Below are 20,132 nucleotides of genomic sequence, written 5' to 3'. Positions count from 1 at the left end.
GTTGTTATTGAAAGTCATGCTTTGGGTATGTGATAGTACGAAACCTCAATGTAGTATGTTTCTACTCACTGCTCTGTATTTCATCTCTTATCTGTATACTCTCTCAACTGTTCCTTGTCTGTTGGAGACTCTCTGTAGCAGTATTCAGAGTTTAGTAACAGGATTTATAGCAGAGTAGTGGTTTTCAAATAAAACATGACCCTGACGTGTGTACGTGTGTGTTACTTTGGTGCAGAAAATGGGATTACGTTCGGTGAAGGGGCTAATTTGAGTATTTGTCGTTAGGCCACCAGCCCCAGCCACTTGAGTCTGATAGATGGTCTGGTAACATCCTCCGTCTGTTGACCTGTGTGTCCTGTTTACATCACCTGATCTCAGACCAGCAGCAGGACAGGAAGAAATGCTGAGACACTGCCTGTCAGTGACAGTTTGAGCTGAAAAGAGCCTAGACTCTGGAGCATTTCAACCACCACATCTCTCAAAAACAAGAATCTGATAGAGGCTCATTTCAGTGCCCCGGGCCAGGGAACAAAATAGCAGGCTTTCAACACTTCAGTTCAACAATTAGCTTGTTTTCAATTTCCAGCTGATATTGTGCTTTAAACTCCCAGCAGAGAGATTACTACTGATCGTATGGTCTATGGGAGTGCTGCATGCTGGCAGTGCTACCATTGTGTCTGTAATTAAGACCACTGTTATCCCAGTTGGTCTCTAACTGGGACACTGGGATGTTACAGCCCTGTTTGTTCACAGAGCAGATCAGCGCTTGAACCCCATCTGCCCCTCTCTCCCCTCTCCATGCAGTTTGCACTTTGATTGTTTTCTCCTGATTTTAATCCCCCCTTTCTGTGTCTGCCAGCCAGGCTAACTCCAACCATCCAGGCAGCGTAACCCCAGTTTATCTCCAAAGGGACCCAGCTGGGATACTCTCTGTGGCCTTGCCAGCCTCTCTGTCAACCCCAGAGCCCATAGCCTGGCACCACGGCCCCCAACCAGTGGAGGCTGGTGTCACTTTAAATTGGAGGACCGGCTCAAAGGAATGAATGGTATCAAACATGTCCTCTGAATTCAAGTGACACTATAGACTCCGCTGCCTTCAATCGTGACGGGAGCTCTAGGGGCCACCACAGCCACCAATTATCCCAGGGCCCTGTACCACCAGTTACCGCAGGGGGCTCTTTCAACCTCCACATAGTCGGTTAACCACGTTCAACCCCACCCGTCTGACATACGTAGCAGAAGCTGTAGCTGATACTGAAACGCTTTGCGTTAGCGACGTTAGGTAGCATTAGCCCCGCGTCGCCCGTAGCCAATTTTGCATGCTGGAGTATTGTAATATGCGACCCTCTGTGTAATCCCCCCCCTGCTCCACTCTTCTTGTGTCTCGTCTCGGCGCTCCTCTCCTCCTCCGAATCCTTTTCACAGCAAATCCTCTTTGCAGCGCCTGCCTCGCCTCGCCTCGCCCGCCTGTCACTCCCCCCGGGACAGCGAAGGGGCTAAGCGGCTGTTTAACTGCTAAAGTTCAAGAGAAAATCAGCCTGTTACTGAGAGAGAGGAAGCTAATTACACTGGGATGTTTTTCGCTAGTAATGAGACACAGCCTGTTTTTTTCTTTCTGTTGCTCAGAGTCCGAACCATTAGTGCCTTTTTCCCAACCCCCCCCCCCCCCCCATGCCAGTGCATTGTAGCCTGGGCGCCAGTCTGTATCTACTCTCTTGTCATGAGAATTCCACAAAGAGAGCATAAACAGTTACCCAGGCTAACTGCTTGGAGATGTAGCTGGATACAGCAAAGAGGGTAGACAGTGAAGCACAAGGGATTAAACATGACTAGAGACTGAGGAATGGTGAGGAATGGTAGGGGTGCTGGGATCTGAAGAGTGAGCAGAGCAGAGACACTTCCATAGATCCATAGCCCCAGGTCAGGATTAGGGTCCGTAGCTGCTCCCACTCACTGGTTCTCACCTTTCTCCCAATTAGCCAATCTGTCCTTTGTCAGTTCAAAAACGTCCAGTTTCAGTTTCTTAGTTGGCTCTTTTCAAGCTTTCATGTGAGAACGTAGGATACGTTGCCATTCGATAGTACCTGAAATTTTATCCCACAGGAACCTTTTAATCCAAAGAGATAATGGACCGATCCATCTGTGAGTATTTAGTAGGGGGTTAGAGGAGCTGAGGAGGGTGTCACCCTGGACTGTACTATAATGAACCAGTGGGAGGGTGGTTGCAGATGGCATTTTGGAGGACATAGCTAACAGCAGAGTCATGTGAGAGAGAGAGAGAGAGTGTGTGTGTGTGTGTGTGTGTGTGTGTGTGTGTGTGTGTGTGTGTGTGTGTGTGTGTGTGTGTGTGTGTGTGTGTGTGTGTGTGCGTGTGCGCGGTATAAGAAGGGCTGAGGCACTGACTGGTGAACATTTTTAAATGAAATAGGTGTGCTGGATACAGTTGGAACAGGGAAATCTACCACTGTACCAGGTAGTTGTGGAGGTGTGAATGTGTTGACAGACGAACTCACCTCAGTCACGCTAGTCACACTACTGCTACCCACACTAACTGCTCCACTCCAGAGAGACTGTGTGTGTGTGTGTGTGTGTGTGTGTCTCAGACCCAGGTGCTACATAAAAGGATTGGAGGTTGTTGCATGCATCCGTGTATGTGTGTGCCATACAGAGAGATCTAAAGGAACCCTCATGGTGCCTGCATGGTTCCCCCTCAGAAGTCTTTGTGTGTGTGTGGCTCTTTTAGGGAGCAGAGCAGCACAGCACTGCTGAGATCACAGACTTGGTCTGGAACTTACTTCTACCCCCACCTGCTCTGTACACCCCTCCAACCCCCACTCTCCAACTCACTACACACTGCCTCACAAGCTATTCATCTACCAGTAGGTCTATATCTTGTTCAATTCCTAATTATTGAACACTGATAAACATCATTTCATTGTTGACGTGGTGGACCGTTTGCTGTTATGGATGTCAGCGGACTTCTGATCCTGTGCGTTTCTGATGGGGTTAGAGAGAGAGGGAATCTGGAGTGAGGATTTAGGCAGGAGGGGTCAGGGGAGGGGTTCTATTGTGTGTCCAGTTGACCTTTGACCCCGGGGGTCAGAGGTTTCGGGGTCGCCAGCAGGAGGCCAGAGTTCAGCCGGACAGATATGACTGAACCACTCTTACTGAGTCTCTCTGGTGAGAGCAGAGGCCTGAGGATAAGTGGGCCGAGGGTAGGGGAGGTTATGGTAACCTGGTGGTCACAGCTCTCGACGTTCTTCAGCCCTGTGCTTCTTAACCGTTTTTTGTACCTCTTCGGAGTACCGCTTGCATTCAAACTAGCACTATACACAGCTTTAGCAGTAGAAGGTTTTAGCTGTAGCAGTACGTCGACTACAGATGTCGGGCCAATGCTAAGGTTTAAGGCACTAGTAACCTAGGTGTTATCTTTGTCTGTTGGGTGTCTGATAAGATGGGTGTGAGGATTAGTGGGTCAGCCAGGGGAGGTTGAGGTAACATGGTCACAGTAGTCCTCAGACTAGAGTTGTTATTTATGGCACGACGGGACTCCAGGTCTCCCTTGTGAAAGACATCTTCTAACATCAGTGGGATAGGTAAAGGTTGAACAGAAGGCACGAGTAACCTAGGTCTCCCATTTACGCTGTAGGTTCTTCGGAATCTATCTACCTCGCTGACATTTATACCATACATAAATCTTCTTCCTCTGTCAGCGATGGCCCCAAAAAGGTCTTTGTGAGTTACTGGGTACCAGAGTCCCGGCGGAGTTCTTAATGTTTCAGTTTACTTTATGAAAGGACCCCAGGCAATTAAAGTGCAACTAGGTGATTTGCAGCGTAGGACAGAGAATAGCTCCACAGCAGCAGATCATGATCATGGTGGAAGAGAAGATATAGGAGATGGAGAATTTATGTTTTTTTGTTGTTTTTTTACAGATGGTTACTGATAACATCAAATAAAACTAGTAGAACTATTTTCGAAAATTAAGCCAGAAAACGTTTAAACAACCGTTTCTGTGATGGATTAAATTTTAATTTTGAAAAAGATGAGACTAAAGATTAAAATGTTGATGATACCCAAACGATTAAATAATCGAATCTAACATAAAGATACGTTAGGGATTAATGAATAACATTTCATTAGACATTCTCTAAAGATGAAACAATTCAATTGAAAAGCTTTGAATGCAATTCAATTTAGATTAGACTAAGAATTAGACTATCCTTGATTAGATCGTGTTCAGAGGGAACACACACACACACACACACGGAGAAAATTACCCTGATTAGATGGGTTTTCAGCGTTCAGAGAGGCAACAGTATGCTTTGGCTGAAGTGTTGAGCTGACTCTGAACATTTAGCACTAATTTAGTGTGACTGAACAGCAGACGCTGATGCTGCTGGTTCCCACACAAACCCCCCCCCCCCCATGCGTCTTCATGAGCTGTGCCATAGGCAACACCATCGTGGGGGGTGTGTGTGTGGGGGGGGGGGGAAATCCCCTCATGCTCTTGAAAAGATGAAGAGACTGCCACAAAGCAGTCTCAACAGAGCGATAGAGAGATGGAGGGATGTTTATCAGTCTCTTTTAGATACAGTATGTATGCATCTCATCGGGGCTTAGACAACAGCAACTACAGAAAACTATGACATAATTCTCTGGATGGAAAAATGGACAGAGGAAGGTGAGGAAGGGGGGTGAGAGAGGGAAGAATGAAGGTGGGTAAGGGTGACACCACAGCAGGGTATCACAGGCTAATTTCCCATGAGTGTCTCTCGGAATAACACGTCGATCGTGTGCAGGCAGGGCTAGTGTTTCCCCCCGGGAGTGTACACACAGACACACACACACACACACAAACACACGCACACACACACACATATTTTAGGCTGCTTTCGGTGTGCTATGAGAGTCCGGACATGCAAGGGCATTGCTGATCTTAAGGGATGTGTGTTGTGTTTTGGAAGGCCCTCCCCTCCTCCCTCCTCACCAACAGCGCGAGTTCAAGCCAGCAAGAAGGGCTCCATCTGAACATCACCATGGTGACAGCCTAGTACACACACAAGGACAACACCCACCTCCCCTATCCCTCTATCCCTACCCCCATCAATGATTATACTGTCTGTGGGGACGAAAGAGAGTGTGTGTGTGTGTGTGTTTAGTATTGGTACGGTAGTCATGCTCCTATCTCAGTCTGTCAATTTAATGGCCCTCTGTGTCTGAGGTAACTGAGGGGTTACTAGCTGTCCATCAAAGCTTTGCTCCGCCCCGCCCTCAGACACTGTGCAAGAGCTGTACCGTAATGTGTGTGTGTGTGTGTGTGTGAGTGTGTGCGCCCGTGTGTGTGTCTGTGTGTGTGTGAGATGTGTGGCAGCGGGTACACAGAGCTCTGCTCACTCTCTCTGCTCTGTATGAATGAAAGTGATACCTCAGCGCTCCCGTACTGTCTAGCCTTTCCTCCCTGCCAGCCAATAGCACTCAGCGCTACCTTGCCTCCTGGAAACAATGACATCATCTCTAGCCAATAGCATCGCAGCTCTGGGGCTTGCTGCTTGCTGCAGCTCCAACGATGATCAGTTGGGACAAGAGGAGAGGGAAGGATGGAGAAAAGAGAGAGAATATTGTACTGACAGTGCAAACGGGAGATAGCAGGGCCCAGATTTCAAACAGGCTATAGGGCTCAGAGGTATTTCTGTGTACACTCTTCAAAATAAAGGTGCAAGTTGGAACCAAATAAGGTTTGTGAGAGCGATGCCATAGTGGAACCATTTTAGGGTCTCTGAAGCACCTTTAATGGGATGGTTCTTTGAAGAACCATACAAAAATCCAAAACCAGAAATGTTTCGGCCCTCCAGGACCAGAATTCAATATCCCTGCTGTAGGGTTTAAAGCCTTATTTGCATATTCATATTGCATATCCTTGGTGACTTTCAAGTGAATTTTAAAGTTACTAGTACCACCCATGACTGTATTTGCTAGTGACATTAACATGGTTGTTACATTCATTCATTTGCTGTCCTGTGGCCTTCACCAAGTGAGATATTAAGAGAATATGTTTCATAAGGCCTTCTTTTGAAGGCGTAGTTTTACCATAATACAGCGGCCTGAAACTCTTGGTTTACAGGACACATCAGGCCTGCAAGTCACATTATGATGGCTAGCAAGGTGATGTGTAATTCCTATTGGAATCCAGCCAGAGTGGGGATATCCAACATTTGGAATTTTGGGAAGACTAAAATATGAGACTACTTTAAATATCTAAACTGGAACAACCATTTCAGTAACGGGAGCAATAAGTACAAGTAACATATTGGATTAGTTTAGAAAATGTATGTAATTTATATTTGAGTAGTGTGAGATAATCAATCAGTGTACATGCAAAAACAGAGATATTGAAACAAAACAATTCTTAAAATCAACTTGCAATAGAGCATGCTGGGAAATATGATAATGATGGGCGTGATTTTGCTTAAATTCTGGTTATTTTACACCACTGTGTTAATTTAACTCTTGAATCAACACTAGAAATGTTACACTGAAAAATCAACACTAGTTAACATAGTGAAAGGGACACATCTGCAGGCTCCCATACATTTCAAGAACCTTTTAGAATTCTGAAGAACAGTAGATGTCAAGAACCCCACACTCGATGTTCTTTATCGGGCAAGACATGGTACTATCACGGCCACGGATACTACAACGGCCAGACAGGGCTGTGCGTGTGCGTGTACTCGGCCCGTCAGAGGGCCTGGCTAATTCACACCCCTGATTTATATGCATCACCAGTCCACCTATCAGATCAAACGCTGCCTCATTACCATATCATTATCAGCAGAGGAATAGTGGACATGGGGAGGAGAGGCTGTGTGTACGTGAGGACTTTCTCTAATCTGTTTATTTTATATGTATCATATAGGTATGACATCTTTTATATATTTTTGTATTATTTTTTAACCTTTATTTAACTAGGCAAGTCAGTTAAGAACAAATTCTTATTTACAATGACAGCCTAGGAAGAGTGGTTTAACTGCCTTGTTCAGAGGCAGAAAGACAGATTTTTACCTTGTCAGCTCGGGGATTCGATCCAGCAACCTTTCAGTTACTGGCCCAACGCTCTAACCACTAGGCTACCGGCCGACGTCTCTCTGTCTCTCTCTCTGTCTCTCTCTCTGTCTCTCTCTCCTCCCCCTCACCTGACTTTCCTCCCTCTCTAGTCCCCCCCCACCCCTTTCTCCCTCTCCTCCCCGTCTCTCCTATGACCCTGGTCTGTGTGTTTGTGTGCAGAGCGTCAAGCCCGTCAATAGGTCACCCTGTGTTTGTGTACTGACAGACTGAGGAACGCATAGCGTTGTGGGTGTCAGCGTCTGACTGTCGACTCCGGACAGACCACGGCTAGTCAGCGGCATTGATGCTTTTCCTCTTTTCGCCCTCACAAAGCGAAACGTCCCACCGCAGGGCGTGTCCAGGTATCGATTAGACTGGCGTGTGCGTGTGTGTCTGTGTGTCGTGTTGTGCATGTGCTTGCCTGTCTCTTCCTGTGTGCTCATCAGCATGTATACACACACAGGCCATCTTTTCTAACGTTAGCCTTTTATATGCACTGGAGGGCGGTTACACCGTCGACCCACAAAGGCCCTTGACCACACCAAAAGCATAAAAGCACAACTGAAAATAAAAGCGGAAAGGGTGTGACGATCAGCTATTAAAACTATATCAAATATCAACACTTACAGCCAAAGCTACAAATAATGCTTAGGCTGTCAGGGCTCCCTATATTAAGTCATATTGCTTTGTTTCTGCTATTGTCTTTATTGTGGTACATCGAGACTAACGTACGAGCAACAATAGACGTGCTGCTGTTGTTGTGGTTTGATGTGATGGATGATGATCGATGTGACAGGCCCATCCCTCCGTTCTCACTTCCTTTCCCTCCTCTTCTTCCTCCTCTCTCTTGTCCATCCCTTCCCTCAGGCCCGAAGCCAGTGGCTGGGATAGGGACTGGGAGTGGTCAGTCATTTAGAGGGATGAGATGCTGTTACGATGCTCTCATCAATTTCCTCTGAAAGATGGGACGGGGGCAGGATATATTACTGACCATCAGAGTAGAGCCATTCATTCGGTGTCTGAATCAGAAACAATCCTTCAATCTGTGTTTCGTAATCTATTTATCCTTAATTTCACCAGGGAGTCTCTAGAGATAAAAAAAAAAAATGTCTCCCTGAATTGAATGATACAGCAAGTTAAACCAGGGTTTCTTAAACTATGGGTCGGGACCCAAAGTTGGTCCTGGGCATGTGAGAGATGGGTTGCGAGTTATGAGAATACATCTATAATACACACTATTTCGACTTGATTTGAGTCATTAAAGGATGATTTGGGTCACAGGAGGATGGTCAATTTGTCATTTGGGTTTCAAGCTGAAAAAGTGTACGAACCCATGATAGACTGATAGTGTGGTAGGCAGATTTGTCTCTAGCCAGCCCCTTTGCTTCACCATGAAACGGTTTAGTTTGGATTCCAGGCTAGCCAACTCCTCTGTCGTTGTCATAAACGTTATGTTAGACGGTGACAAAGGAGTTGAGTTTTAAACGGAAAGCGATCTGGTGTCTGTCTGGCTGTAGCATCAAAAGGAGTCCCGTTCAGTCAATGTCTGGTCTCGTCTGCTCGGTCTATCTGTCAGATCCCTCATGTGTTCCTGACTCCTCATCAGGGACATAAGTCTCTGTTTTTGGGGGAGATGAGATCTCCCATCTTTTATTGGCTTTCTACGTCTTCATAATTCCAGCCCGCTGTGTCTTTTCGGCAGCAACAATTAATTCAGGCCTGGCGTTTATTGATTAATCAATGGAAGGGATGCAGCATCTCTGTATATCTCCACTGCACCACACACACACACACACACACACACACACACACACACACACACACACACACACACACACACACACACTTTCCGCTCCGCTTGACTCTTTCCTCCTGCTGCTTCCTTCTCTCCTGCTTTGGGGTGGTGGGGAGAGAGAGGAGCATCGTGGGACTTGTGGTTTATCTGACAGTGTAAAGGCCTCCATTTATAAAGAACAACAAAAAGATCCCATGGCCTCGGCTTAACACATTACCGCTTGTCACCGTGGTAACAGATAGCCTCTGGACTCGGCCTCTGGCTCCCAGCCGACACACCACACACACAAAACGTCCCACACACTGACGCACACACTGACACCGCGGGGCTAGAGGAGCAGTAGCAGGTTAGTATTGATGAGGCCCCAAGACCCACAATCCATCAGGGCCCTGACCCCTGACCCTTGAGAGCCTTTAAACTGGCCATTAACGGGCCATTCTTTCAGTGTGTGTGTTTTTCTGCGTGTGAGGAGAGGGGCTAAAGCACAGTCTATTCCTGACTACTCCTAAATGCCAACACACATTTATTTTGATATTCATCTCACACAGACGGGCAGGTTATGGTATCACCCAACAGAGTGTTATATAATTTCTGCGGTCGATATGTCTGTAAACAAAATGAATCCATACCAATTTGTGAACCGGGAATCTTTCTTAATAGGAAAAATATAATAAATCCCAGTCAGAGGAGGTTTGTGGGTTTTTGGGAACCTCATATGACCTGAACAATGAAATTCAGCCGACAGCCAAACCGGCCAATTTTCTCTTTCTCTGGTGTGTAGATTATCCAACCGTATCCCTGTAAGCCTGTTCGCTCTCCTCTTCCTCCTCCTCCTCCTCTCCTCCCCTTCTCCTTTTCTCCTCCCTTTCTCTCCCCGGAGCCCAGTCATCAGTGTGTTGCTCCTGTTCTTGTCAGTGTAATGGGCCGACCAGTCTCACTGCTGCACCAAACACACAAACTGACACAAACTCACTCACACACACACACTATGATACAGGCTGCTACACAGAGCACACACACTGACAGGCAGGGAGCAGGTGGGAAAGATAGATGGGGGAGGGAGGCGATAGAGAGACAGGTGGAGAAAGAGAGGAGGATGAAGGAAAGTAGATGAGGAGAGAGAGAGAGAGAGAGGAGAAGAAGAAGGCAGAGAAATAGAGAGGGCAGAAGCAGGTAAGTGAGACAAGTGCCCTTTCATTCGCCCTCCCTCTATCCCTCCCTCCATCCTAGCCATTGCTGGCAGATTACTCACTGCCTGTCTGTACTGAGGAGGTGGACCGGAGGCTGTTGCTGGGGCTGGAGGCTGGGCAGTGACAAAGCAAGGTTTTGGGTAGAGGAGATGGGGCAGTGTTATCTCAGTGCTACAGAGAAGTCGGGTAGTTGAGATATGTTGTTGGTAAATGGAGGGCCAGGGAAGTCTTATTAGGTAGTGTTGTAGTGCCGTGGAGAGAGCTGTACCTCGGACGGTAGTGTTATGCGTCAAGGTTGACTGTGTATGTATGTAGTCTACTGTTATTGGTTAGTGGAGACCCAGACCATGGGGTAGCAGATCAGAGGAAAGCGTTGGCCACACCCAGCTATGTTTTCCCCTTCAGTTCACCCCACTGCACATTGCAGGATCGTCCCCAGCCCGGCAAGGCCCAGCCCGGCGCGACAGTGCACATTAACCCTCTCAGTCTCCTATCCACCAGCTTCAAGGAGGGAGGGAGGGAGGGAGGGAGCCACCATGAAGGGGGAGGGGTTACCATGGCAGTATGTCCCAGGTGTGGCCCTGCTGAGTGGGCTAGGGAAGGAAGGAAGGAAGGAAGAAAGGAAGGAAGGAAGGAAGGAAGGAAGGAAGGAAGGAAGGAAGGAAGGAAGGAAGGAAGGAAGGAAGGAAGGAAGGAAGGAAGGAAGGAAGGAAGGGGGGGAAGGAAGGGGGGGAAGACGGTGGGTTGGTGGTTGATGATGGTAGATGGTGTGGTCGTGCTGGGTCTGCTGAGACGGATAGGGAGGAGGGAGGAAAGGCTTGGTTGATGATGGTAGATGGTGTGGTCATGCTGGGTCTGCTGAGACGGATAGGGAGGAGGGAGGAAAGGCTTGGTTGATGATGGTAGATGGTGTGGTCGTGCTGGGTCTGCTGAGACGGATAGGGAGGAGGGAGGAAAGGCTTGGTTGATGATGGTAGATGGTGTGGTCGTGCTGGGTCTGCTGAGACGGATAGGGAGGAGGGAGGAAAGGCTTGGTTGATGATGGTAGATGGTGTGGTCGTGCTGGGTCTGCTGAGACGGATAGGGAGGAGGGAGGAAAGGCTTGGTTGATGATGGTAGATGGTGTGGTCGTGCTGGGTCTGCTGAGACGGATAGGGAGGAGGGAGGAAAGGCTTGGTTGATGATGGTAGATGGTGTGGTCGTGCTGGGTCTGCTGAGACGGATAGGGAGGAGGGAGGAAAGGCTTGGTTGATGATGGTAGATGGTGTGGTCGTGCTGGGTCTGCTGAGACGGATAGGGAGGAGGGAGGAAAGGCTTGGTTGATGATGGTAGATGGTGTGGTCGTGCTGGGTCTGCTGAGATGGATAGGGAGGAGGGAGGAAAGGCTTGGTTGATGATGGTAGATGGTGTGGTCGTGCTGGGTCTGCTGAGACGGATAGGGAGGAGGGAGGAAAGGCTTGGTTGATGATGGTAGATGTTGTGGTCGTGCTGGGTCTGCTGAGACGGATAGGGAGGAGGGAGGAAAGGCTTGGTTGATGATGGTAGATGGTGTGGTCGTGCTGGGTCTGCTGAGACGGATAGGGAGGAGGGAGGAAAGGCTTGGTTGATGATGGTAGATGTGTTACGTGAGACCTCTAGCCTTGCGTTTTGTCAAACCTCTCAGCTGTCCTCTCCTAATTGGGTAGTCATGCCCTGATGGAGCCTCCTGTCCCCAGTCCCAAAACCCCAAGCCCCCTCCCTGGCCTTTCCCCAGCCCCTGACCCCACTGTGGCCTTGCCTCAGTCTCACCCAGCAGCCCCCAATCTTCCAATCCTGGCCTTTCCCCAGCCAGCAGCCCCCCAGGGCCAGTGAAAGGATGGAGCCAGCAGCCCCCCAGGGCCAGTGAAAGGATGGAAGGGGGGTCAGTGGAGGGAACACAAAGTGACTCCCACTGTGGGGTCTGTGGGGTGGGTGGAGGCTGCAGAGTAGAGGCTGATTCCCCCTGACAGGACTGGCTCTGTGATGAGTTTATCTAAACGCAAAAAAGGACCTGTTCCCTTTGGTAGGGTCACAAGGTTGTCCAGCATGGACACACACACACACACACACACACACACACACACACACACACACACACACACACACACACACACACACACACACACACACACAAAGAGTGAGTTAAAGATGACCTATTTTCTATACCAATATGTTTCCAGATGCAGGAGGGAAGCAGCTTGGGAGCATGTTGTGGCCATCCAGAGGCATTCTTTTGGGGGATGGTGGTTGTGTGTGTGTGTGCTTACTTCTGAACATACTCTGCTACCCTACAGGCGTGTTTAACAGTAAAAACAGAGGTTGAGAGTCAGGGGGAAGAGAATCAGCTCAGAGACATACTTACAGTCCGAAATCATTAGAGCTGAGTGCATCTCTGTATCTCTCTCACTTTGTGTGTGTGTGTGTGTGTGTGTGTGATAGTGGGGTGGGAGACACACACAGACACTCTACACATATCAGCCACACCATCTCATTCTCACCCACTCAGTTAATATTGTCTTTTCCTTATCATCATAAATCACACTCATCATGTGCAGCATCTTAATCAACTGTCATTAAGGAACCAGAGAGTAGGAGGAAGAAAGCTGTGAAGAGATAGAGGAAAGGGGGGAGAGAAAGAGACGAACAGACAGACAGAGAAAGAGAGAGGGGGAGGGAGATGGAGAGAGGGAAATAGTTTGGAAGAGAGAGCAAAAGAGAATAGATGGATGTTCCACAGTGGGAGTCCAGGAGCGTGTCATATCCTGTGGCCCAGCTGTCAGTCAGTGTGGGGGTAGAGGCACTGAGACCATGCTGAGTGACAAGCTCTGGAGGGGATTGTGTGTGTGTGTGTGTGTGTGTGTGTGTGTGTGTGTGTGTGTGTGTGTGTGTGTGTGTGTGTGTGTGTGTGTGTGTGTGTGTGTGTGTGTGTGTGTGTGTGTGTGTGTGTGTGTGTGTGTGTGTGTGTGTGTGTCTGAGAGCTAGCACTGAGCAACCCTAAGGGGGATAGACAGGGCATGACAGCGGAAAGGAATGAGGATTTTTCTGCCACTCTGTCGCAAGCAGTAGCTGTGTGTGTCTGTGTATACCAGCAGTAGTAGTAGTGGTGGAGTCAGTGTTGACAGTTCAGGTCCCATTTATCAGTCCCACCTCCAGACCCCAGCCTACAGATATATCAGCCTACAGATATATCAGCCTACAGATATATCAGCCTACAGATATATCAGCCTACAAAGGGGATGTAAACTATAGCCTACAGAGGGGGCACAGCAGGACAAGACACCCACGAGGAGTGGGGGTCGACCGAAGAGTGACTGGAGTATGGAATTCATACAGTGTAACTAGATGTATGTCTGGTTGGCGGGAGAGGATGAGGGAGGCTGAGGGATATGTTGCTCCTCGGCGATTCCTTAGCGAAGAGTCTGCATAATGCCGTTGCTGTATGTGAATGACATACCGAAGAAATTAATCAGATGAGCTTGGTGGTTTATCCTAAAGCTATGGGATTTACTTTGGGTTACAGTCTGTGCCAGTCTAACTTAAGCCTTGTATGTCCTTTAACATTCCTTACACTGCAACATGGCTTCTCATAGTACCGCCAGTCTGTGGAAGGGGAGGGATAAGTCTTAGGACTCAGAGACTAGGAGGAGAGAGAGGAGATCAGGTAAGATAGGAGCATGTAAAATAATGGGATAAGGCTGAGATGGTGGGAGACAGGGTCGGATGGGAGGGTTTTTAAGCAGTAATCCAGGCCCCTAAACCCCTTAGAGGGGGGCAGATGGAAAGAGGGAGGGAGGGAGGGATCGAGGGTACAGAGAGGGACCTCTGCTCTGGCGCAGCGGATGGGGAGGAGGTGGGGTCCCTCAATCTCAGGCTGCTACCATAGCAACTGGGCTGGGGTAGGGGCAGGGGGAAGCTGAACGAGAAAGGCTCGACATTCTATCATGGGTTTAGATCTAAGAGCACTTCTTGTATGTTTCAGTATTCCTTTCTTTGCAATGTACCATTTGGGCCAGAGAGGGGGTTTGTTTTTTTGGTAGTAGATTGCATTTGGTAGACTGCGCCTGGTAGATTGTATGTATCTTGGATCCAGTCGAAATTTCTGTGAGTTTGACTGATGGTAAAGCCACCTCTGGTTTGGTGATCTGCTGGAGGGGGTGGGGATGTCATTAGTTGGTGCGATTTGATTGGTCAGCAGTGAGGAAGTGGGAGGGTAGTAGGTGTCTGGGTAAATGAGGTGATGGATCATCCAGTGTTATTATTCATGACATCAGGGAGTGCAAGGACACAGTCCAACCCCCCCCCCCCACCTGCATCCCCCATCCATCCCCAGCTAACCCCCGTATCTCCCACCTGCACCCCCTAACCCCTCTATCTCCATCCGTCTGTAGCCCTGCGTCGCTCCCCCATCTCCAGCCCAACCCCCATATCCCCTAATGTCCTACTCCAGAATCAGCTGGGGAAAAAGAACCAAGAACCAGCTGCCGGGCTGTCCCTGTCCTAACCATTCCATCTCTTCAATAAACCTGACACCTCTGGGCCTCCAGTCCAGAGACAAAATGAGCACTTAAAAGAATGATGAAGTTGGTATGCACTGTAGTCTGTTGTTTTCTACCTCCAATGTGATGTATTAGTAGTGGTATGTACAGTAAGATATTACTGTATGGTTAGAGTGTTACAGTAAGCCAGCCAAAGCTAATGGCTTTCTGGCTCAATATTGAGATGAATGAGCTGCTGTGTTTAACATCTAATATACATGAGGAGGACGGTGTGTGAGTGTATAAGTATGTGTGTGTGTGTGTGTGTGTGTGTGTCAAGACTCCCAGCTGCGTGCTGTTGGAGCCAGGAATGCTGCACTCACTGTACATCGCCCGGCACCTGGCCTATTAACACACAATGAGACGTTTCCATAACAACCAAGGCTGCAGTAGGGGGGGGGGGGGGTTAGATGAATGGCATAGTCTTTCACACTCCATTGTACTTCCTCTATTACTCTCTCTCTCCCTCTACCCACCCCGTATCAATGAATGTCACCTGGCTTTTCTCTACTTCTCTGTCTCTCTCGCTGTCTCGCTGTCTCTCTGTCTCGCTGTCTGTCTGTCTGTCTGTCTGTCTGTCTGTCTGTCTGTCTGTCTGTCTGTCTGTCTGTCTGTCTGTCTGTCTGTCTGTCTGTCTGTCTGTCTGTCTGTCTGTCTGTCTGTCTGTCTGTCTGTCTGTCTGTCTGTCTGTCTGTCTCTCTGTCTGTCTGTCTGTCTGTCTGTCTGATGTTGCATTAACAAAAAGTACTGGGTTTGTGCTTTCCAGGAAAGTAAGGAGTGTGAGGCAACCCACCAGGGAAGCACTGTAAACTGGGCCACAGAACATGGGGCTCAGCCAGAGGATGGATGGGTGTACCACCGGAAGAGAAAAAGTTTAAAACACTGTTTCTCTCTCACACACATCCTAGTCCCTCTGACTCTCTCTCTTTCTGCCCCTCTTTCTCTCTGTCGCTCTCGGTTTGTCAGTCGGTCTGTCTCCCTCTCTGTTCTCAGTCATAACATAGAGAGCCCTGCTATTCCAATTTGTCCACCACCTACTCACCTACACACACACACACACATACACACAGTGTGTGTCTACTGTAAAACCCAATTACAGGATGGTCCGTCAGCTCAGCAGCAGCAGGGCTAGTCTCTCCTGGGTCACCACGGAGATGAGGAAAAGCAATAACTCCACACTTGACCCTGCTGCTCTTTTATTGCCCAGAATCCCTTTCACACAGACACACACTTCACGCCCACTTCACTTCAGAAACGTGACGTCAAATCTAATCTGAGTGGAAACTGCTGCGGTTTTCCTGCCCTCCTCCATCCCTCCATCCTTCCCTAGAGGAGGAGAGGCGAAAGAGAAGAGCAGGAGGAGGAGGTGAAGTAGGAAGTGGGGGTTTAATCAACTTATCTCAGAGAAGAGGAGGGGGGGGGGGGGGGGGGGCAGAAGCATACAGTGACCCGGGGCGATATGGTATTGATTGTCTGCCTTCTGGAGCCCCCTCATCTCTTTCTCTCACTCATACAGACAGATAGACAGCTTCACTGATGGATGGATGGATGGATGGATGGATGGATGGATGGATGGATGGATGGATGGATGGATGGATGGATGGACGGACAGACACACACACACACACACACACGCGCGAAGAGATATAGTACTTTCAATGATAGTCTCACTTGTAGTTGAAAATCTTGTTTGTATAGTACAGATGTAGGATCTTAATTTTCTACAGTAGGAAAATAATCCTTCAGCAACAGGAAATGTGAATATTTATGTGGAATATAATTAATGGACATTTTTGTAGGGATTGATACATTTTTCGTTTGGGCAAATAAAGTCTGAAATTTCAAAGTGGAAATGGCAAACTTTAGAACCCTTTTTAAAACTCAAACACACTACAGGAATATTCCCTGTAACAAAAGGGTGATCAAATTAAGATCCTACATCTGTAGAAGTGCACTTCGATAGTGTTTACTCCCAGTGGGTGTCAGATATCGTCATATCTTTCCATTTAGCATCTCATCCCTGTGTCCATAGAGACCGTGTTGTTATTGTTTGTTTTGGTGGTTGTGCCTCTACTGGTAGTATAGAGATGCTGTCAGTGTGTTTACTCTTCTCTATCTCATCTCTCCCTCTCTCTCTGTCTCTCTCTCTTTCCCCCTCTCTCTCTCTCTCACCTCCCACTCCCTGTCTCTCTCTTTCAGTTCCTCTCTCACTTTGTCCCTCTCTCTGTCCTCCCTGGCCGCACATTTCCTCATAGATCTGGACTCAAATGTAAATGTCTTTGTCGTCATGGTGGTTTCAACATAACTTTAGAACAGAACTGTTGAAATGTGTAATACTGTAAAGTCTTGCATTCTGATTGTGTAACTATGGTTGTTGGTGGGACTGTGGTGCTTGAGTTATGCTGTGCTGTGTTCCTGTGCGTAGGAATGGAGGAAGTTAGCTCATAGATGACTATATAACAGAAATTTAAAGACAGGCAGAGTACTGTAGCCTACACACACACACGTAAGAAAGAGTTTGATTTTGAAAGGTTTCACAATGGGGGAAATCAGACCTTCTTTGAAATCAGGTCAATGAGTGTTGGATTCCATGTACTGCAGGGTACTGTGTGTGTGTGTGTGTGTGTGTGTGTGTGTGGGGGCGCGTGCATAGTACCAGTATCACTGAATAGTACCAGTATCACTGAATAGTACCAGAATCACTGAATAGTACCAGTATCACTGAATAGTACCAGTATCACTGAATAGTACCAGAATCACTGAATAGTACCAGTATCACTGAATAGTACCAGAATCACTGAATAGTACCAGAATCACTGAATAGTACCAGTATCACTGAATAGTACCAGTATCACTGAATAGTACCAGAATCACTGAATAGTACCAGAATCACTGCTGTCCTGCTAGCCTGAGGTGTGAGCGTCTGTCTCACATGGGTGTGTTTCCTGTTCCCTCCAGTTCTCCAAGGAGAAATACCTGCTGGAGTCTCCACCAGAGAAACTACGCAAGGAGCTGGAGGAGGAGCTGAAACTCTGCAGCAGCGATATCAGGAGCCATGGCTGGTACCATGGGCACATCCCTCGAGAGGTACACACACACACACACACACACACACACACACACACACACACACACACACACACACACACACACACACACACACACAGTACACACACACACACAGTACACACACACAGTACACACACACACACACACACACACACACACACTACACACACACACACACACACACACACACACACACACACACACACACACACACACACACACACACACACAGTACACACACACACAGTACACACACACACACAGTACACATACAGTGTATACACACACACACACACACACACACACACACACACACACACACACACACACACACACACACACAGAGTACACACACACAAAGAAGAGTGGTTATCTACATGCATACTGTTGTGTTCTTAGTTAGTGATGTTTCATGCACAATAAAAGTCCCATACATGCATTTCTTTGCCAACTTATACCTTCCACTGTAGTATTTATTGACATTCTTACGGATTCATTTGCATAATGAACAGCCTTCCATATGCTCTTAGTCTTAGAAAAAACAGTAAAATCCATAACTTGTGAAACGTTCCTCACACACCACACACACACACACACACACACACACACACACACACACACACACACACACACACACACACACACCGGTGTGGCCCCACAGTCCTCCTGACACCCATCCGCACTCCTCCCTCGCTTTCTCTCTGTAGTGTGAGTTAAACCATCTGTGAGTCTCCCTCCCTCGCTCCGTCTGCGATGCTTCAGCACATTAACATAATGCTACATTCACACTGGAGTAAACAGACAGAACAGGGGGAACCCACGGCTCACCCTCACTGCTAAAACAATGCACTGTCTCCATGGTGATGGGCTCCCACGCAGCCAGCCGCAAGCAGCAGCAGCCCTGTCTGTGTCTGTCTGTGTCTGCTGGTGGTGATGGTGGTCTGGCCTGTAGTAACAGCTCTCCCTGCTGGCCATTTGGAGAAAGGCTTTACTATGGAATTACACCTTTAGACATTGTGTATTCCTCACTATGTCCCCTATTATAGCATGCCTCTTCATAACAGTTCTCACAGGAAATCTTAGTTGTGTAAGCTATGTTTCCACACTAGATGTGTGCTTAACATTGACTTCGAGCCACTTTGTGTACTTTTCAGGCGTATAGAATAAAGGGTACCTGCGTCGCACAATGTTGTACAGTTGAAGTCGGAAGTTTACATACACTTAGGTTGGAGTCATTTAAACTCGGTTTTCAACCACTCTACAAATTTCTTGTTAACAAACTATAGTTTTGGCAAGTCGGTTAGGACATCTACTTTGTGCATGACAAGTAATTTTTCCAACAGTTGTTTACAGACAGATTATTTCACTTATAATTCACTTTATCACAATTCCAGTGGGTCAGAAGTTTACAAATACTAAGTTGACTGTGCCTTTAAACAGATTGGAAAATTCCAGAAAATGATGTCATGGCTTTAGAAGCTTCTGATAGGCTAATTGACATCATTTGAGTCAATTGGAGGTGTACCTGTGGATGTATTTCAAGGCCTACCTTCAGACTCTGTGCCTCTTTGCTTGACATCATGGGAAAAACAAAATAAATCATCCAAGACCTCAGAAAATAAATTGTAGACCTCCACAAGTCTGGTTCATCCTTGGGAGCAATTTCCAAACACCTGAAGGTACCACGTTCATCTGTACAAACAATAGTATGCAAGTATAAACACCATGGGACCACGCAGCCGTCATACTGCTCAGGAAGGAGACACGTTCTGTCTCCTAGAGATGAACGTACTTTGGTGCGAAAAGTGCAAATCAATCCCAGAACAACAGCAAAGGACCTTGTGAAGATGCTGGAGGAAACAGGTACAAAAGTATTTATAGCCACAGTAAAACGAGTCCTATATCGACATAACCTGAAAGGCCGCTCAGCAAGGAAGAAGCCACTGCTCCAAAACCGCCATAAAAAAAGCCAGACTACAGTTTGCAACTGCACATGGGGACAAAGATCGTACTTTTTGGAGAAATGTCCTCTGGTCTGATGAAACAAAAATAGAACTGTTTGGCCATAATGACCATTGTTATGTTTGGAGGAAAAAGGGGGAGGCTTGCCAGCCAAAGAACACCATCCCAACCGTGAAGCACGGGGGTGGCAGCATCATGTTGTGGGGGTGCTTTGCTGCAGGAGGGACTCGTGCACTGTCACATGAGTTGACGCTGGAAAGACGAAGCAGGTACGGGGAGTAAACATTTAATAAATAACTGAAATAACACGAGACAGGAACAGCATCAAGAACTAAAACTAAAGACAAAAACAATCAATGCAGCAGCAGGGAACAGAGCAAGGGAACAGACAAATATAGGGAAGGAAATGAACATGTTATAAGTGAGTCCAATAACGCTGATGCAAGTGACAAGGGAAGG

The 20,132-nt window shown here is 47.6% G+C and overlaps 1 protein-coding gene across 1 annotated transcript in view; it reads left to right on the top strand.

The window, feature by feature from the left end:
• sh2d3ca (SH2 domain containing 3Ca) overlaps positions 1 to 20,132 on the top strand; it is an 82,719-nt gene that overhangs the window by 45,205 nt on the left and 17,382 nt on the right. Inside the window, exon 6 of the mRNA XM_014125738.3 lies at positions 17,601 to 17,729. Coding sequence (XP_013981213.1) covers positions 17,601 to 17,729 — 129 coding nt within the window. The remainder of the gene's footprint in view (positions 1 to 17,600; positions 17,730 to 20,132) is intronic.

The sequence above is a fragment of the Salmo salar genome, chromosome 01, assembly GCF_965601325.2.
Source record: "Salmo salar chromosome 01, fSalSal1, whole genome shotgun sequence".
Taxonomy (NCBI): Eukaryota; Metazoa; Chordata; class Actinopteri; order Salmoniformes; family Salmonidae; genus Salmo; species Salmo salar.
The sequence above is the reverse complement of the archived record's forward strand: the minus strand, read 5'-3'. Positions and strand labels throughout refer to the sequence as shown.